Consider the following 16655-nt stretch of genomic DNA (forward strand, 5'->3'; position numbering starts at 1 on the left):
AGTACACAATAACACATCCATAATACAAGGAAATAAACACTGGCTCTATAAATCATCAAGGAAAAGGGAATGGAAAAACGGGGACCCTCATAGTTATGTATTGAAATAAAATACCACCCCCCTTTTGCGTGGTGAATCAAAATATAGCAATGATAATCAATATGAGGAGAACTTTCATTCACTCAAAAATTCCTTTCATTTTACCAGTAGGGCAAGCCTGGGGTGGAAAAATGTTCCGGAGTCTTTATTGACTTCCCATCTGGTTCACTTTCATACTTTTCATACTCACTTTCAATCGATGTAAACCTTTGTATGCAACAGTGATGTCTGTTTCCAAATTTAAATGAAAAGGCATAAATAGACTACATCTGCTTACCTATGTACTGATAATATAACGTATATAACTCATATCATAACTGGTTGCGTCAGTTTAATTCATATAACATATCAAACCTTATATCGGATTCCAGGGGCAGAGACATTTTTATAAATGAAATAAATCCTATGATCTCCTACTTGTTATAGTATAGTCTTCTGCTGTTGATAGCATATATACTGTATGTAACTCCTGCAATGTAGTTGAGGGTCCAAGGGTCACTGGTGATGAAGGGTCCAAGGGTCACTGGTGATGAATTGTCTATAGCAAAAGTGGTCAACATTGTTCTTTTCACATCTAGCATGTGTTGTGGCCGCTCTTACTCATACCATACTCCTTTCCCAAGTCTGCAATCTGCGGGAGACAACATATTTTCCCCCTTCATGTATTTTCGGCTGCTTCATGCTGAATGTATAGCAAGGAGGTCACTCCATGTGACACCGGGTTGTGTCCAGGCTGGAGACGTCCATGAGTGAAGAGTAGTCCACGGTTGTGTGATCCACGGTGGTGAAGCCTCCCTCGGATGGGGAGTGGCAGGGGCACAGGCCTCATATCCAGCCTCGGTGATGATCTGATGAGCCTCAGGTGTGTAGGTTGACCAGGTAGATGGCGTGGAGAAGGAGGGACAGGAAGCTACCCATATAAGGGCATGGAGACTGCTGCCAGACAGGGGAGAGAGAGAGAGAGCCTGGCTGTGGCTGTAACATGTATCGGATTCTTCTCCCTCCGGTGAGCCAAATGTTCTAGATGTGTGATGACACTAGCAATGGAGCAACCAAACGCTTCTTGGTCTTTTCCTCTGGGCAGGTAGCAGCTCCTCAGCTAACTTGATTATATTCTAGAACCATTCAGGGTTGACCTCTGAACTTGTTCATTATTTTTCTGATGTTGAGTACTAAACCAACCTATAAGTCTAGTAAATATAGTGAAGTAGCCCCCGTTCATTAATTAGGAACTATTTTCCATAAAGTCTCCTATTGTGGCATTCTCTGTCTTTATATATATCCTTAATTTTCAACTTAAAACATTTATTTAAGTATCTGTCCCCGGAATCCCCCCCCCCCCTTTAAATGTCCCTTAAATTTACTCCTCCCACTGAAAACAGTAACCCGAGAATTTAATCTAAACTGCACGGTAACAGAACAACAATGTAAAATTATTATTGTTAATATTATTCTAATTGTTATCCTACGTTCCATCTCTTTTTCCAATGATGTAATCAAATTGAACCTATCAATAAACAAATGTAAAAAGGTGCTACAAAGGTTTCTATATTCCTACAATACTCTCCTCACACTCTTTACTTTCAAGCTTCCTCAATTTTTCAAAAGCACAAGGAACAAAACAAATAAGATACACATTGAAACACTTATTAATGACTCACTTAAAGAAAGAAAGAAACAGACAGACAAACGGGGCACAATAAGGTAATTCAGGATTCACCCCCCTTTCGTGATGGCCTTATTATTTAACCCTAGTAAATTAAAGATACTTAAGCTATTTATTCATTCCAAATTATCCCTGTGGTTTTGTCCAATTTTAAATGTATTCTTTTTCCAAGCATCGCAATACTGGTTTTAATTAAAATAACTTAATTTTGGCCAAAATGAGGTAATATCAATTATTTTATCTGTCTTCTTATACGCATCTCAATAAATTTGTATCGGAACCAAGTCTTAAGATATGGAATTATAGGATAGGATGATGGGATGCACTTTTTGATTGATCACCCGATCCATGAAAAACCTAAATTCAACTGCAGTATACCTTTTCCCCAAAAGAGAGTGACATCGATCGTGCCATGACTACCAGAATGGTCTAATCTAAAGGAGACCAGGTCCCTGGACACTGGTCAGCTGCTGTTGTCAACCAGCCTTAAACCCAAACACCTATGCTAATGTTGACCTACAGTATTTACCCCCTAATCAGAACCCCTCTTTTACCCTGTTGTTTTATGAACAATTGGACCAGTATAGGTAAGTTAGGATGGGCCAGTATAGGTAGGAGAGTTTTTGATGAACCAGTACAGGTAGGTTAGTTTGGATCTTTTCCGGCCAGAATAGAGGCTAAACACGCCCCTTTAACTTGAATTTGGTTGCCGGCGGCCATCTTTTCACCAGAAAATCCTAGCTCCACTGTAGTCATTGCGTTGAATTTTTGGACTCGTCCAGACAAAACGTCTTGATAATTGTTCCCTTGAAAGGACATTCGTTTTTTGGTAGAAAGAAAATGTTGAACCAAAGCGGTACTGTCTGACAATATAACGTCCATCCCTGACATGGTTTGAACATGCAGGGCAAGAGAGAGAGAGGCAGGACAACAACTGACTACTTCCATTGTAGTCCATCATATTAATACATCTCTTATCAATGGTCCCCCAGAGCTGTCATTCCGTGTCAACCAGGTTGAACACTTCATAATGAGATGTAACTATGCAAAGAATGACAGCATCTAATCAGTACAACAGGAAGCCGTCAATATATAAATTATGATGTAAATCACTTATTCGCAATGCACTACTTACTCACAGTTGATCTAAAAATATACTCAATTACTTTCTGTCACTCAATTGTCACCCACTCATCCATTTATCAATCAGACACCCCATTCATCAAGTCAGCAGTCAATACTCAATCAATCAATCCACCCATCAACGTTGTGCTTCTATTGGTTGTAACTTAATAGGCCAGATTAATGAATTATATTTTATATGTTAATATCGATTATTGTTTACATTTACATTACATTAAAGCCAAGAGATACTATTATTTACGTCCATCGTCACATTAGTTGGTAGAAATACAAGTTCCAGAATGCCTTGCGTCTATTTGTCTGCTCAGAGCTAGAGAGACACACAGGCGCTTGTGCACGCAGACCACACCCCTCCGAGGATAATGTATTGGAACTTGACGTTTGGATAATCTATAATTTTTGGGAAGTAGTTATTCTACACGTCTATCTTTTGTCCTTTAAACTTCTATTATTTCCCAGGCCATCTTTTAAACAAACACTCACCTTAACACTAACTTTATAGGCACTTTAACACTACATTTTATTTCTATTATTGAAGAGATTTGTAGTATATTCATACCTCATTTGCACCTTACCTTAAAGTTTTGTATTGTCTGCATTGTACCTCACTGTATTTAGATTTTAAGTCATACTTCAGATTGCATGTTGTATTGTATAGTATACCGTATCTTCTCTAATATTGGACAGGTCTTGTATTTACCTCAGCTGCAAAGAGCACCAGGCCTTTAGAGTTAATGTGGTCAGAGTGTAGTGGGAACGGTAGAGAGAGACAGTGCTTAACCTGCATTTTCCAAGAGTTTATCTCATTCTGTATCACGGCATGATCATGCAACCTTGTATTGGAAGCCGGCCTATATTTATTTTGTCTGCATTTATCGAAGAGGCCCGTCCTCTCCACTATTAGAGGATTTACGGCATTCCTTTTCTACTCACTGTTTTCTATACTGTAAAAAGCACACTCTCCGGGGCAAGCATTTTACCAATGTCCTATTTTGTGTGATTTTATTACTGCACCTTAAGGTTGAGTCAGAATTTTGTATGTCAATATAATGACAATAAAGTATAATCTAATCTAATTTTAGTTTTGGCAGGACCATAAATGTACTCAAATTGACTGGTGCATCTCACAGAATACTACGGTACTGTGTGTGTGTGGCTCCCCCTGAAAGACTGCTTTGTGTGTGGCTCTCCCATCACACGCAGCCAGAGGAGGCGGACCGATTTGATTCTGGTCACTGGAGCCATGTTGATTTAGCTCACAACATAGATTCAACTGCAATTGCAAATATAATTCTTACGAATGGGAGGTGTGCAGTGCAACCGTGCAAAGCTTGGCCATATATTTCTGTCTAATAAAGCTGTGTACGGCGAGCATTTTGATTGCAGTGTTGAAATAACTTTAAACAATTTTATTCCTAAAACATATGGTTTGGCTTGATTTATGGTGACATAAGATGCTTATGATATAATAATTTAAACGACTACAGTTTGAGGTCTCTATTTTACCATTCATATTACATTGGACACAAATATATATTCTAAAGCTGGATTCTAATACAGAAAAGGTATTCATATTATTTCAGTTCTTTATTTTGTCCAGTATGACCTGAAAAGAGCTATTATTTTGTTATATAAATAATAATAAGGTTTCATCCATTTGGTTAGGAGAGCTGATGTCCTCCTGTTTAGAACCCACAACTTGCTCCTCACACGTGACCGAACCATTCACTTCACACACTTGCACGCTGGTTACATTCAGGGCATTCTAAAATCCACACATGCAGTATTTCGGTGCGCATCTGTCACAGATTTCTAGGAAGTTCTTGATAATGAAAGATTTAGCCACACGTCGCTTATCGTAGCGCCGCGGAAAAGGAGGTTATTTAACATTTAAAGGGCCAAATACATTTTTAATTGTAGTTGCGAGAGGCAGTGTTAGTGTGTGTTATTCTGGTTAGCCGGACCCCGGTCCCCTCTCTTAAACTCGGATGATATTTGCGCGAATGGTCCACTCTGATTATGTTTACACGTATCATATATATTGGCGCAGTTAGCCTGCTTGGTTGGCACGGGGGGGCAGACGCTGCGGCAGAACACCCCATCCTCCAGACGCGATTAAATATAGTTTAAAAAATAAAAAGCTAAATGTGACTTCTGTTTTAGCTAGAGGCGCTGTGGCCGACGACAGCTGCGTCTGACGTCCACAAATACAACCAAAAAACAATAATGGATCTAGCCCCCACCACCACCTCCTGTTGCGAGGGGGGCGATTGGAAAACGACGGAAATAAATGTTTTGAGTGATGGGACCAATGTTATTTACAGACTGTAAAGGATCCAATTTAGTTTCCTAATTATAATTTTATAAAGGAACTTAGATTTCCAATGTTTTAGTTATACGGTGTAATGATCTATGGGACTTTTACTTTGTTAAACCGGAAGCTTGCTGTGTGCCCAATTTAGCAAGGCTAAACTCCGGTTTGGCTGCCTTGTGTCAGAGTGGAAGTACGTTTGAAGAATAAAGTGTGACAGCGTGAAAAGTTACGACGGGCACCGGAAGTTATGTTGTTGTTGTATATACGCAAGCGAACAGTTGTGTGGACTCTTAACAAGCGAGTGTTTTGGACATGTATGTACGTTTTGGTACAACCCGGGTGTGATCATTGACTCACACATAACAGAAGTCCATATTAACATTGCTTACACCGATTGTGAAAGGGTGATTTTGAAGAATACAGGGGAGGTGTGAGGTGTCTGAGGTGAGTGACATCTGATACTCCCTGTTACTTGTGGCGCAAATAACTGATTTTCATGCTTACAGTGTATACACACTGACTTACTGCACTGAGCCATGCTCAAAATAACTAATAAAACAAGGTGTGATTAGTGGCTATTCAATTAACTAAGGAGCTTTTTGACATTTATTCACGACTAATTGTTCCCGGGATCTTCTATTCAAACATAGGCTAGACAAAAAACAAATTCCACATTTATTCACACCCAACAACATTTATTCACACCCACCATGCATTCCCCCACCATGTATTCCAGACTCATACATGAATCTCACTGTCATGCTATAGATGTGTGTTCCTATATGTAATCCGTTTGCACTATAGGCGCTAAGGGCAATAATGCCCTGTGTGTGTGTGGGTGTGTGTGTGTGTGTGTGTGTGTGTGTGTGTGTGTGTTTGCTTGTTAGGAAAGACAACAACTTATGCCAACTTATGCCAATTCGCCAGTCAAGCCTATATGCTATTCCCCCCTTTCCCCTGTGTATCTCTTGAAACCTCTGAATGCTTTTGACTTCAATTCTATTAATATTTGATAGAATCAAATACATCAAGAATGTCTATTTCATCCAGTCTTTCTTGTTGAGATTTGTCTTTTACGCTTTGACCCTTTTAACCTCCTTCCAGTTAAGAGTACCCTCCTCCCGTTCGGATGCACTCCTTCCCCTACTTAGATGCACCTCTCCCCGTAAGGTTTAGGCAGTCCGCTACGACGCAACAACCAGCTCCTTTCTTAGGACTGCTTTGTCCGACGTCGGCCCCTCTCCCCCAACAGAGATGCAGGTCTCCACTTCCGGCGGTAAGGTCTCCTCACATGAACGGAAGAAGTCCCCTTATTTTACCTTCAGGTGCAGTTTAAGGCTGGGTCCCTTTCCAATCTTAGGAGAGACAATCCAGATACCTCTGAATTGACACCCCTCATCCCTCTGCTTCCCAGCATTTTCTTTTCAAAAACACTGATCACAGAAGCACAACTCGCCTACTAACCCTGTATCGGCTAGTAAGGTTACTGTGGCCTGACTGTACATTGAGCCAGGTGCATTTATGGTCTCTGCCATAACGCTCTCCCAACCGGCTGGCGACCCAGTCGATAGCGACCTCATAGTCCGTCATCAAGTCAGGACCCCAAGTGGCTGACTGTCCGTAGTACCTATCAGCCACTCAGTTTAGAAACCGACGGTCTTGTCCCCACCCCGCTTGCTCTGGGCATGGAAATATTGACCGTTTTCGCCAGCCTAGCCTGTTCACGGCAGGTGCTGTGCCCCCTCCGGTGCACTGCCCTGCTCCTAGGTGTGGACTGTCGCCCACGTACCACCCAGTGCCCACACCAACTTACGTGCGACGTTTCCTGGGCCGACTAGGCGGTACCACAGTGGTATGTTATTTCATACCTCGTTACGCACGAGGGCCTTCAGTTTCTCCCCAGCACTATAGGATTGTGTTTAACGTGCGCCCAGACTCTTGCGAGCCCACTGCCGCCTGTTTTGGGCTAGAGGTTCGGGGTGCCTAATCCCCTCCCTAACCCACCCTTCCATAATCACTGCAATGTAACCTGATCTTGAGAACTCCATGAGTTTTCAAGGCATAGACACTGTTAGGTTTAAAAACCACTGCTTCTGAGCCATTGCTCACACCATCAGAACATATAATAATACCTACCCAATTACTCTCTGTTTACACAAGTCATGCAGTTAAGATTATCAAGATTATCACTAACCTTTTTAATCGAACTAAGCTTATTTTGCAGACTAGGATGCAGTTGGCTGACGCAATTTAGAGACTAATACAGGACTAAGCGAGGCAGATCAATCGCTCGCTCGTAATCTGCTCGTAATTCCAACGCATTCCAGAACAGCCATCCTATTTTTTGTCTACTAATAACTCTGGCAGGATTCAAGTCCCTGTATTACAGCCAGGCCCTAAGGTCTTTTGTTTACACTATGGTCTTTTCCTATAGACCTCTGGAGAGATTTCTTAATTGTACTGCTGCAGGCCTTCGACAGGACTTAAAAATAGAAAATAAGAAAACCCGGGGTTGTGATATTGTCTATTCACTCCTTTGCTGATATGTCCATTTTGCTTAAGCCAATTATAGAAATCACCCCACGGACAGGGCCTCTGACCAACACTCGTAGATTATAATGTACAATAGTTAATCTATGCAGATTTTGAGTTTAAACAGGCTCTGGCTCACCGTTTTTATATGGATCCGTTTCTACGAGTGTTCGCCAGTTGCCTTTCGTCCGTCCTTAACGTCAAGGTCAATCACGTCAGGGTCACCATCTGATAAGGCATATTCTTTTATTGACCTTGAAAGATGAGGAGAGGGTGTTTAGCAATCAAATATTTATTACAGAGTGAATATTCAATATTACAGAGTATTTACACAAACAGCTGAGAGTGGAGAGTTCCAACTTAGCTTTGGTGAAGGCCGAGCAGAACTCTCCCGATCCGAATCACATTGTCATTTTTATAGTCAGCTGGTTGGTTTTCTGAGTGAATGAGGTGGCTTTCTTCCAAATTAGCATGAAGAAAGGTTCTGGACTTTAAACAATGTCTATATAAGGTAAACAGTTGAAATGATAAGGGTCTAGAATTACATCTGTCTCCTGGTAGTTTCAGACAGCTGGGGTCATGGTGACACATAGGCCTGTTTTAATACCATATCATAATAACACATTTTAATGGTACACACATTTGTAGCTATCTTATGGTTCTTACAATAGATAAATGGATTGATTCATAGGTATTATACATTATTCTAGATCCTGACAATGCTCCCTGTCAGTGGTCAGCCAAAACCGTCACCTCATCAGTTCTTGGGGCTGTGTGGCTTTTTACCAACAGCTGCACTGACCCTTCCGGTAACAAAATAGATTGTGACACCTCAGTTTGGCCACAGAATAGGAAGACATAAGATACATGTATCTAGGGACATAAATAAATTGATTTTATCCCACAATAATCGATGTTGAATGGGCCATAGTAATGTCAATATAGCAATACAATTAAAAAAGTTATAGCCCTGCAAAGAAGGTAAACATCTCCATAGGCTTTCAACGGTGGCAGACTGGGTACAATGATGGGCACAACCCCCGGCACCCAATGTGTTAAAGGGCCAACCACGGCAAGGTTGTTTTGGCTTTTATTCCATTGTAATATCCTACTCAATGTCACAGAGCGGCACTGCAGATTTACCCTACTCTTGGAATTCGGAATTCCTTATCCTGTTAGATCTCAGTGCAGCATTTGATACAATCTATCACGATATTCTAATCGATCGTCTTGAAAACCATGTCGGTTTCTCAGAACATGTGCTGGGCTGGTTTAAAACATACATCAGAGGGAGGAAATTCTATGTTAAACTAGGAGATCACATGTCTGATATATACGACAACAACTATGGAGTTGCACAAGGGAGTTGCTTAGGTCCTTTACTCTTCTCCCTTTATATGTTACCGCTGGGTGATATCATCAGAGAACATAATGTAGATTTCCATAGCTATGCGGATGATACACAACTGTACATATCTGCTGAACCAAATGATACAGCGATTAGCTCCATTACAGACTGCTTACTGGCAATAAATAAATGGATGAGTAAGAACTTCCTGAAACTAAACGAGAACAAAACTGAAATTCTAATTATCGGCTCCAAAACTAAAAAAGAAACATTAATAAAGAACCTGGGAGGACTAACCCCTTGGATCAAATCTGAGGTCACTAGTCTTGGGGTTATCATAGATTCAGAACTGAACTTCAATTCTCATATTAGCAAAGTGACGAAAACATCGTTCTTCCATCTCAGAAATATAGCAAAAGTACGACCATTTATTAATCAGAACGATGCTGAGAAGCTAATTCATGCATTCATATCTAGCCGGTTAGACTACTGTAATGCACTTTTCACAGGTCTCCCTAAGAAAACCACAGAGAGGCTTCAGCTAATCCAAAACTCTGCAGCCCGACTGCTAACTAGAACCAAAAGGAGAGAGCACATTAGTCCAGTCTTAGCTGCTTTACACTGGCTTCCTGTAACATTTAGAATTGACTTTAAGGTCCTTCTCCTTACATACAAAGCTCTAAATGGACAGGGACCTAGCTACATCGCCAACACTCTAATAAATTACACACCAGCAAGAACACTGCGATCATCAGCTGCTGGACTACTAGAGGCTCCCAGAAGCAGTCAAAAGAGGATCGGTAATGCAGCCTTTATGAACTATGCCCCAAAACTATGGAACAAACTACCCCAAAACATCAGGGAAGCCAACTCGCTAGACATCTTTAAAAGACAGCTTAACATCTCTTTGCTCAGGCATTTCACTGATAGATATCTGCTACCACCTAGTGGCAAGAGGAAACATCAGGGATATAAGATAAGATATTCCTTTATTGATCCCCTTGGGGAAATTCAGGCATCATAGCAGCATGGGGGGGGGGGGGGGGTACAGGTAGTAAAACAACACAGTATACAGGTAGTAAAAAACAACACAGGCAGTGTAAACAATTTGATCAATATGGTCAATATAATTTACTATCTGACTAGCTGAGGAATATTCACTTATCCTGACACAACTTGTATTTACCTGCACTATTCTTACCCTGCCTACTCTTATACACTGCCTATCAAATTCATGTGTCGGTTATTGCACTTTTTACTTCTTACTGATGACTATTTTTAAACTGAATCATTTTAAACAATTTTTATTATTTGCTAGATCCAAATGTGAAACACTGTGATTATTTGTATTACTGAATAGAGAGCCTATTAGGATGCTAGATCCTAATGTGAAACACTGTGATTTGCCATACCTTGCTATGCTCGCTCATGCCTGTATTTTTTATGTCCGTTCTATTTTATAATTTTTTGACTATTTTTAAACTGAATCATTTTAAACTATTTTTACTATTTGTGTTACTGAAAACTGTAAGCGGAGAGCCTATTGGGATGCTAGATCCTAATGTGAAACACTGTGATTTGCCATACCTTGCTATTTTTTACTGTTGTGAAGCACTTTGAACTGCAACCTCTGTATGAAAAGTGCTATACAAATAAAGTTATTATTATTATTATTATTACTCTTGGAATTCGGAAAAGTGCATTACCGGCCAGATCCTCGTAGGGGCGCTGTCTCGATGATGCAGTGTTCCCTGTTACAGACCGGTGTTTTAAAAAAAAAATTATGAATGGACTTTTCTGTTAGCCTAAAGCTATGCGTGTAGCCGAACGCCTGGAATAGTTTTTGGGACGCTGAATTCAGTATGCAGTAAAGGAATATAGCATCAGCCAATGGACATGGATCTACCAGATGGCGATCGATAACTGGGAAATCCTTTTTGCAGTCCAACCGCGTGTAGCTTTATGCCAAGCAAGCAGTGCAAAAACTTACCGTAGTGGCATGCAGTAATGCGCCTTTCATTTTCCGCCGCCCAGCGCCCAGGTCGCGCGGAAATAGGCTGTCTATTGCCATTCTCTTTGACAAACTCTAACCTTAACCAGCTCCTTAACAACGCCTAAACTTAACCGTTCTAACCTTAACCAACTCCGAAACAATGCCTAACCTTAACCATAGAAATTATATTGCCATTCTCTTTGACAAACTCTAACCTTAACCAGCTCCTTAACAGCGCCTAAACTTAACCGTTCTAACCTTAACCAACTCCGAAACAATGCCTAACCTTAACCGGCGAAAGAATACACGTTAAAAAAAAATCACGTTAAAAAATATTTTCGATGGGATTCGAACTCGCCAGCAAACAAGCCATAGGATCCACAGCCATGTGTCCTTGCCAATTGAGCTAGTGCCAGATAGTGAATAAGAGGCGGTGACTTATATATATTGAGCTCCAACCAAGGCGGGATCTCATGCGCATGCGCGGGCACCTCGCGCGAGCACGCCGGCGCACGCACGCACCTGAGCGAGCACGCCGCCGCCGGTGCACGCACGGTAGCATTTGTCTGAAAAGAAGGGCGCTTTACCGCACTAGCGTGCGGTGACGAATGCGGAAGCATTTTTGCACTGCTTGCTTGGCATTAACGTACAGGCAGTCCAACCGGCCACAGGTAAGAGCGATTTGACGTCAATTTCAGCTTGGTCGGGCCATCCACCCGGTCAGCGAATGAGGCTACTGAGGCTAATGCCGTTATTGGTAATCAATAATCAGAAACGAGGTCCCCCGCCCTCCCTCTTTCATGCATTCATGGTGGACCATGATACCGACAATATGCATTTTGAGTTTTAACTCTAGCTTGTCTATAGCCGAAACACCATTCGATTTAACATTAGCTTAGCACCCTATATCTCGCATTCCAGGAAATACCCCAGAACATTCTGCTATAACGTTCATATTCAAGATGCTATAAAATGGGAACGTATTGATGATTTTTTTTTATTTAAGGCATATTGAAGGGACGGTTTATAGTGTCAATTGACAATGAGAATGGACAGATAGCAATAATATAAAGTATAGATTTAGCTCTACAAACAGCCTCACGCACAATGAAAGGTTGTTATGATATACTGGCCGTATAGTCAGCCCCCGAACATGGCACGCCTCTCAGAACCTGGAGGTAGTTAATTGAGTTAATTGAACTACTAGCAATTATAATCTATTTGATTAAAAATAACCAATTTAGATAATTGGTTGACCTTTTTCACTGATTACAAACTGTATATAAACACAAACAAATTATATTAGAATGTGCTTCTTGAATATGCTATTGAAAATCAGTATAGTAATTTGGACAGGGGGTCAACGTTTTTGTAAGCCTCTTCCACCTTGAGCACAGAGAGGTCCGGCAAGTGCCTTGTAGAGTGTGCTTCTGTAACACAGATGAGTGATGCTAGTTGGTTTACACATTTTCTCTTGAATATAATTTAGTTTTAGGCCGTGTTCACACCTGAAAGTCCGCGGATAGTCCGGACTTTCTGGTGGACCAAATGTGAAAATGATACATTGTTTGATTTTGGTCTGTGTTCACTGTCCTTTTTGGTGCAGACCTAATTTGTAAACAAAGGACATGCAGTCGCCAAGTCGTTCATCTATTGGACTAGCACTCACAAACGTAAACAGATGCCGACTGTTACGAGTGCGCTTACTCGGCATGGTGATTGGAACCCAGATAGCAGAGTGAATACGAAAGAAGGCTTGAAATGAGCAGATAAGAGACGGCGTGGTGACGATAACAAGACAAGATACATGACTGACAAACACAGGTAACATTTAGACAATGAACCAGCAAGTCTCTGCTGGTCCAGACACTTAACACATTGGTGGCCATTTGGATGCGTCTAAAATCACTGTAGACAGCCAGCATACAGTATGTAAACAGACTTGCACAGTCCGTGGGGCTGTTTGTAGAGCTAAATCTATACTTTATAGTATTGCTATCTGTCCATTCTCATTGTCAATTGAGTCCATAAACCGTCCCTTCAAAATGGCTTAAAGAAATCATTTTTTCATCAATACGTTCTCATTTTATAGCGCCGTGAATATAAGCGTTATACGGGATTTGGTCTAGTATATTTCCTGGAAGGCTGGATAAAGGGCTAATAGCTACTAACGTTATATCCAATGGCATTTCAGTTATACAGAAGCTACAGTTAAAACTCAAACTGCATATGATCGGTACGATCCTCAAGCATGAATGCATGGAAGGGGGGGGGCGGGGGACGTCGTTTCTGATTATTGATTACCAATAACCGTGTTCGTCTCAGTAGCCACATACGCTGAACGGCTGGTTGAGTATCATAACAAGCTCTGATCAGCATGTAATTTACGTGAAAAAGATCTTACCATGAGCCGGTTGGATCCCCCACACCATTTCCCAGTTATCGATCGCCATCTGGTAGATCGATATGTCCATTGGCTGATGATAAATTCCTTTACTGCATCGTGAAATCCGCGATCCAAAACGTATTCCGTGCAACAGGCAATAGCGATCGCTTCAGTTGAGTAGAAAAACTACATTGGAAATCCAGAAGAAAAAAAGACAACTTCTGCCACAGGGAACACTGCATTATCGATACAGCGCCCCTAAGAGGATCTGGCCGGTAATGCACTTTTTCGAATTCAAAGAGTAGGGTACATCTGCAGTGCAGCTCGGCGACCTTGAATAGGTTATTAAAATGGAATAAAAACAAAACAACCCTGCCACGGAGATATCTGTGGTTGGTCCCTTAAGCATGGATTCGAAACACGGATATATATGTGGCCCGTCCCGAATGTGTTAATATACAAACACTAATTAGAGACAAAAGGTAATTACAAACAGGACACAGGTGTGGTAGACAAACCTAACAGAACACAGAGCACAGAACACAGAGCACACACGGGAAAACAATAACAATGGAACAAACTGAGACCAACAGACTAAAACACATTTACAAAACACAGACAGGGAAACACAAATATAACAAAATGGAAACAACAACGACAACATAGACAACGAACATAACAAACATAAATGGCAGATGACAATGTTAATTAGGTGCGTGAGCTGATGCGAGATCTGCCACATCTGGCTCAGCCCACCGGTTGCCAATGTTGTATTGTGAAGTGTATTGAAGGGGGGTTGTGAATGTCTGAGTCCTGGACCAACCGAACCGGACGGAGGGTTGCCGGCTGGTCCCACAGGACCGGGGGAAGTGTTACAGTACCCCGCCCTCGAAGGTTGACTCCCAGGCGGCCTAGCAGGCCCCCCGGGAACAGGAAGGGTGGGAGGGAGGGATGCAGCACCGGCGAAGAGGGGTTGGGGGAAGGGGGGTTGAGGAATGGGACCTGTGGGAACTGGGTCGGGGGGAGGGGGTTGACGAGGAGGACTGGAGCTGGGGAGGATGGAGGGTAGAGGCGATGGCTCCGGAGTGGGACCTGGGGCTGGGGTCTCCTCATGGGAGGCGGTTCAGAGGGCCTGGGATTCAGGGCGGTCCATGAGGGACTTGATCCAGCTGGTGCCGTTGATGAGTTTAGTGGTGGCGATGATGTATTTCATCCCGCTGTCCTCCATCTGAGAGAGGAAGCGCAGGGCGGCTATTTCTGCGTACGTCACTCCCCCGAGGAAGAACACCAGTGTGGTCCGGTTCTCCCCCTGTTGACATTTCTTATGAAGTCCAGCAGGCAGCTGTTGTCTTTCCTCAAAATGTGGACCCGGGAGCATCTTCAGAACCTCTTCGATGCTCCGCCAGCCGGGCCTGGCCAGGACCTGGGTCAGTCGGATGCTCAGGGGAGCATAGCCACTGTACACATAGGAGATGTCATTGGGGTTCTGTTCATTAGCATCCTCCATCCAGAGCTTGAGGGTCTTCCTAATAGTGGGGTAGTTTTTCCTGGAGCTGGCCTGGGGCTTCAGAAGCCCCGTCTTCTCTAGGTTGTTCAGTGTCAGCATGTGCTCATAACCGTAAGTCTGTAAGATCTCCCTCTTGTAGTAATCCAACACCTTCTGCTTCAGGCCATTGTTGCAGACAGACTGCATACAGACCAGACGCAGAATCTTTATCAGAGGATCTTTCTGGGCGATGCAGTCCTCTATGTACGTGTTCACCTTGTCTGTGTCGACTCCAGTCATAAACTCCTGCTCCACTGTCAGGTTATCAAAGAAAGCCTCAGAGGTGGTGATGTCCTTGATCAGCTCAGCTATAGAGGTGTGGTTAGCCAGCGAGCTCCGTGCTGCCTGCAAGTGGGGCAGCTGCGGCACAAACTGTTTGATTTCTCCCACTGTTTTAGCGTTGTGGCGCTCCTCAAAGGCAGCAGAGATTATTTTGACCTTCTTGCTAAGTGCTGCCCCAACAGCATTGAAATTCTTGTCCCGGATCTCGGCGTACAATTCCTCTGCCGAGTGGAGCTGCAGCTTCTTGGGCTCTGTGGGCAGGTCTTTACCCCCTTCACCTTGCTTCTTCTGAGCAAACTTCTCCGGAGGCAACTTAACATAACCGTTGGTGATTCCATAGATCTCATCAATGAGTCCCTCGTAGGTGAGCTGTGTGGCCAGTGGTGTGAGCAGGTCGATGTTACGGTCCAGGAGCAGCAGTGTATCAAACACAGGCAGGATCTGTGTCTGACTGCCAGCAAACTCCCTCTTCATTCTCAGCATCATATTAGCCACATGCCGTGCACAGTCTCCTTTCCCATAGATCTGTGGTATGGTCCCATATAGTGCCTGCAAAGTCATGAGGCCTTTGGCGGTGTGGTAAAGGCTTGTCTGGTCATTTTCTAGATAGCATTCACTGAAGGCGCCTTCAGATTCCATGGAGAGCAGGTCATCGTCGTAGGGGATCAGATCCAAGATGTACTCGTCGATATTGGTGAAGCAGGCCAGAACGCCCTGCTCCTTCAGCCGCTGTTTACACAGCATGCTCCGCCGTGGAACAAACAGGATGTGGAAGTCACGTGCCGAATGCATCTTGTCCTCGCTAAAGACATTTTCAGCAATGATGTCCATAAGCTCTAGCCTGGGACGGACGAAAAAGATGATGTTTTTGACATCAGCAGCTGGGAGACGGCCCCCCTTGAGGGTGAACATCTTCTCCACCTCATGTTCCTTCAACAAGGAATATTGTGCTATCAATCCAAACGGTCCTGTTAGGTATTCATCCCAAACTATGGCCTTGCTCCCTGCACATTTGTCTAAAAACTCCCGAAGCTCCTCTCGCGCTGCTTCTCTCAAAATGTTTAAATTTACTCTTCCGTAGGATAAGTGCGCAGCCATTTTTCCTTCAACAGAACAGCAGACTTGTCAGGTGACTTCAATGTAGACAGGGATTGTGAGGGCCGACGATACACTCCACTGGTCAAATTACTTACTCGTGAGTAGTACGTCCGTTGATAAAGAAAAGCAATGTCCACAGCCGCTCCAGTGCAAAGTAAAGATATCAAAATGGTTTATTTGCAAAGTCTTTCTTTACAGAAGTGGTCCTAAATCTACTTTCCTAAATATTCCTGTCATTACTACAAATA

At 42.8% G+C, this 16655-nt stretch overlaps 1 protein-coding gene across 1 annotated transcript; it reads right to left on the bottom strand.

Moving 5' to 3' along the window:
* Positions 1–14604: 14604 nt before the first annotated feature.
* Positions 14605–16407, bottom strand: LOC311238629 (vacuolar protein sorting-associated protein 33A-like; the record flags this gene model as incomplete). The annotated part of the gene is made up of 1 exon (XM_084326761.1): positions 14605–16407. One exon carries the CDS (start codon positions 16405–16407, stop codon positions 14605–14607), a length of 1803 nt encoding a protein of 600 aa, XP_084182887.1.
* Between the last annotated feature and the right edge of the window lie 248 nt (positions 16408–16655).

Source organism: Notolepis coatsorum, assembly GCF_963971535.1.
Source record: "Notolepis coatsorum genome assembly, chromosome: 12".
Classification (NCBI taxonomy): domain Eukaryota; kingdom Metazoa; phylum Chordata; class Actinopteri; order Aulopiformes; family Paralepididae; genus Notolepis; species Notolepis coatsorum.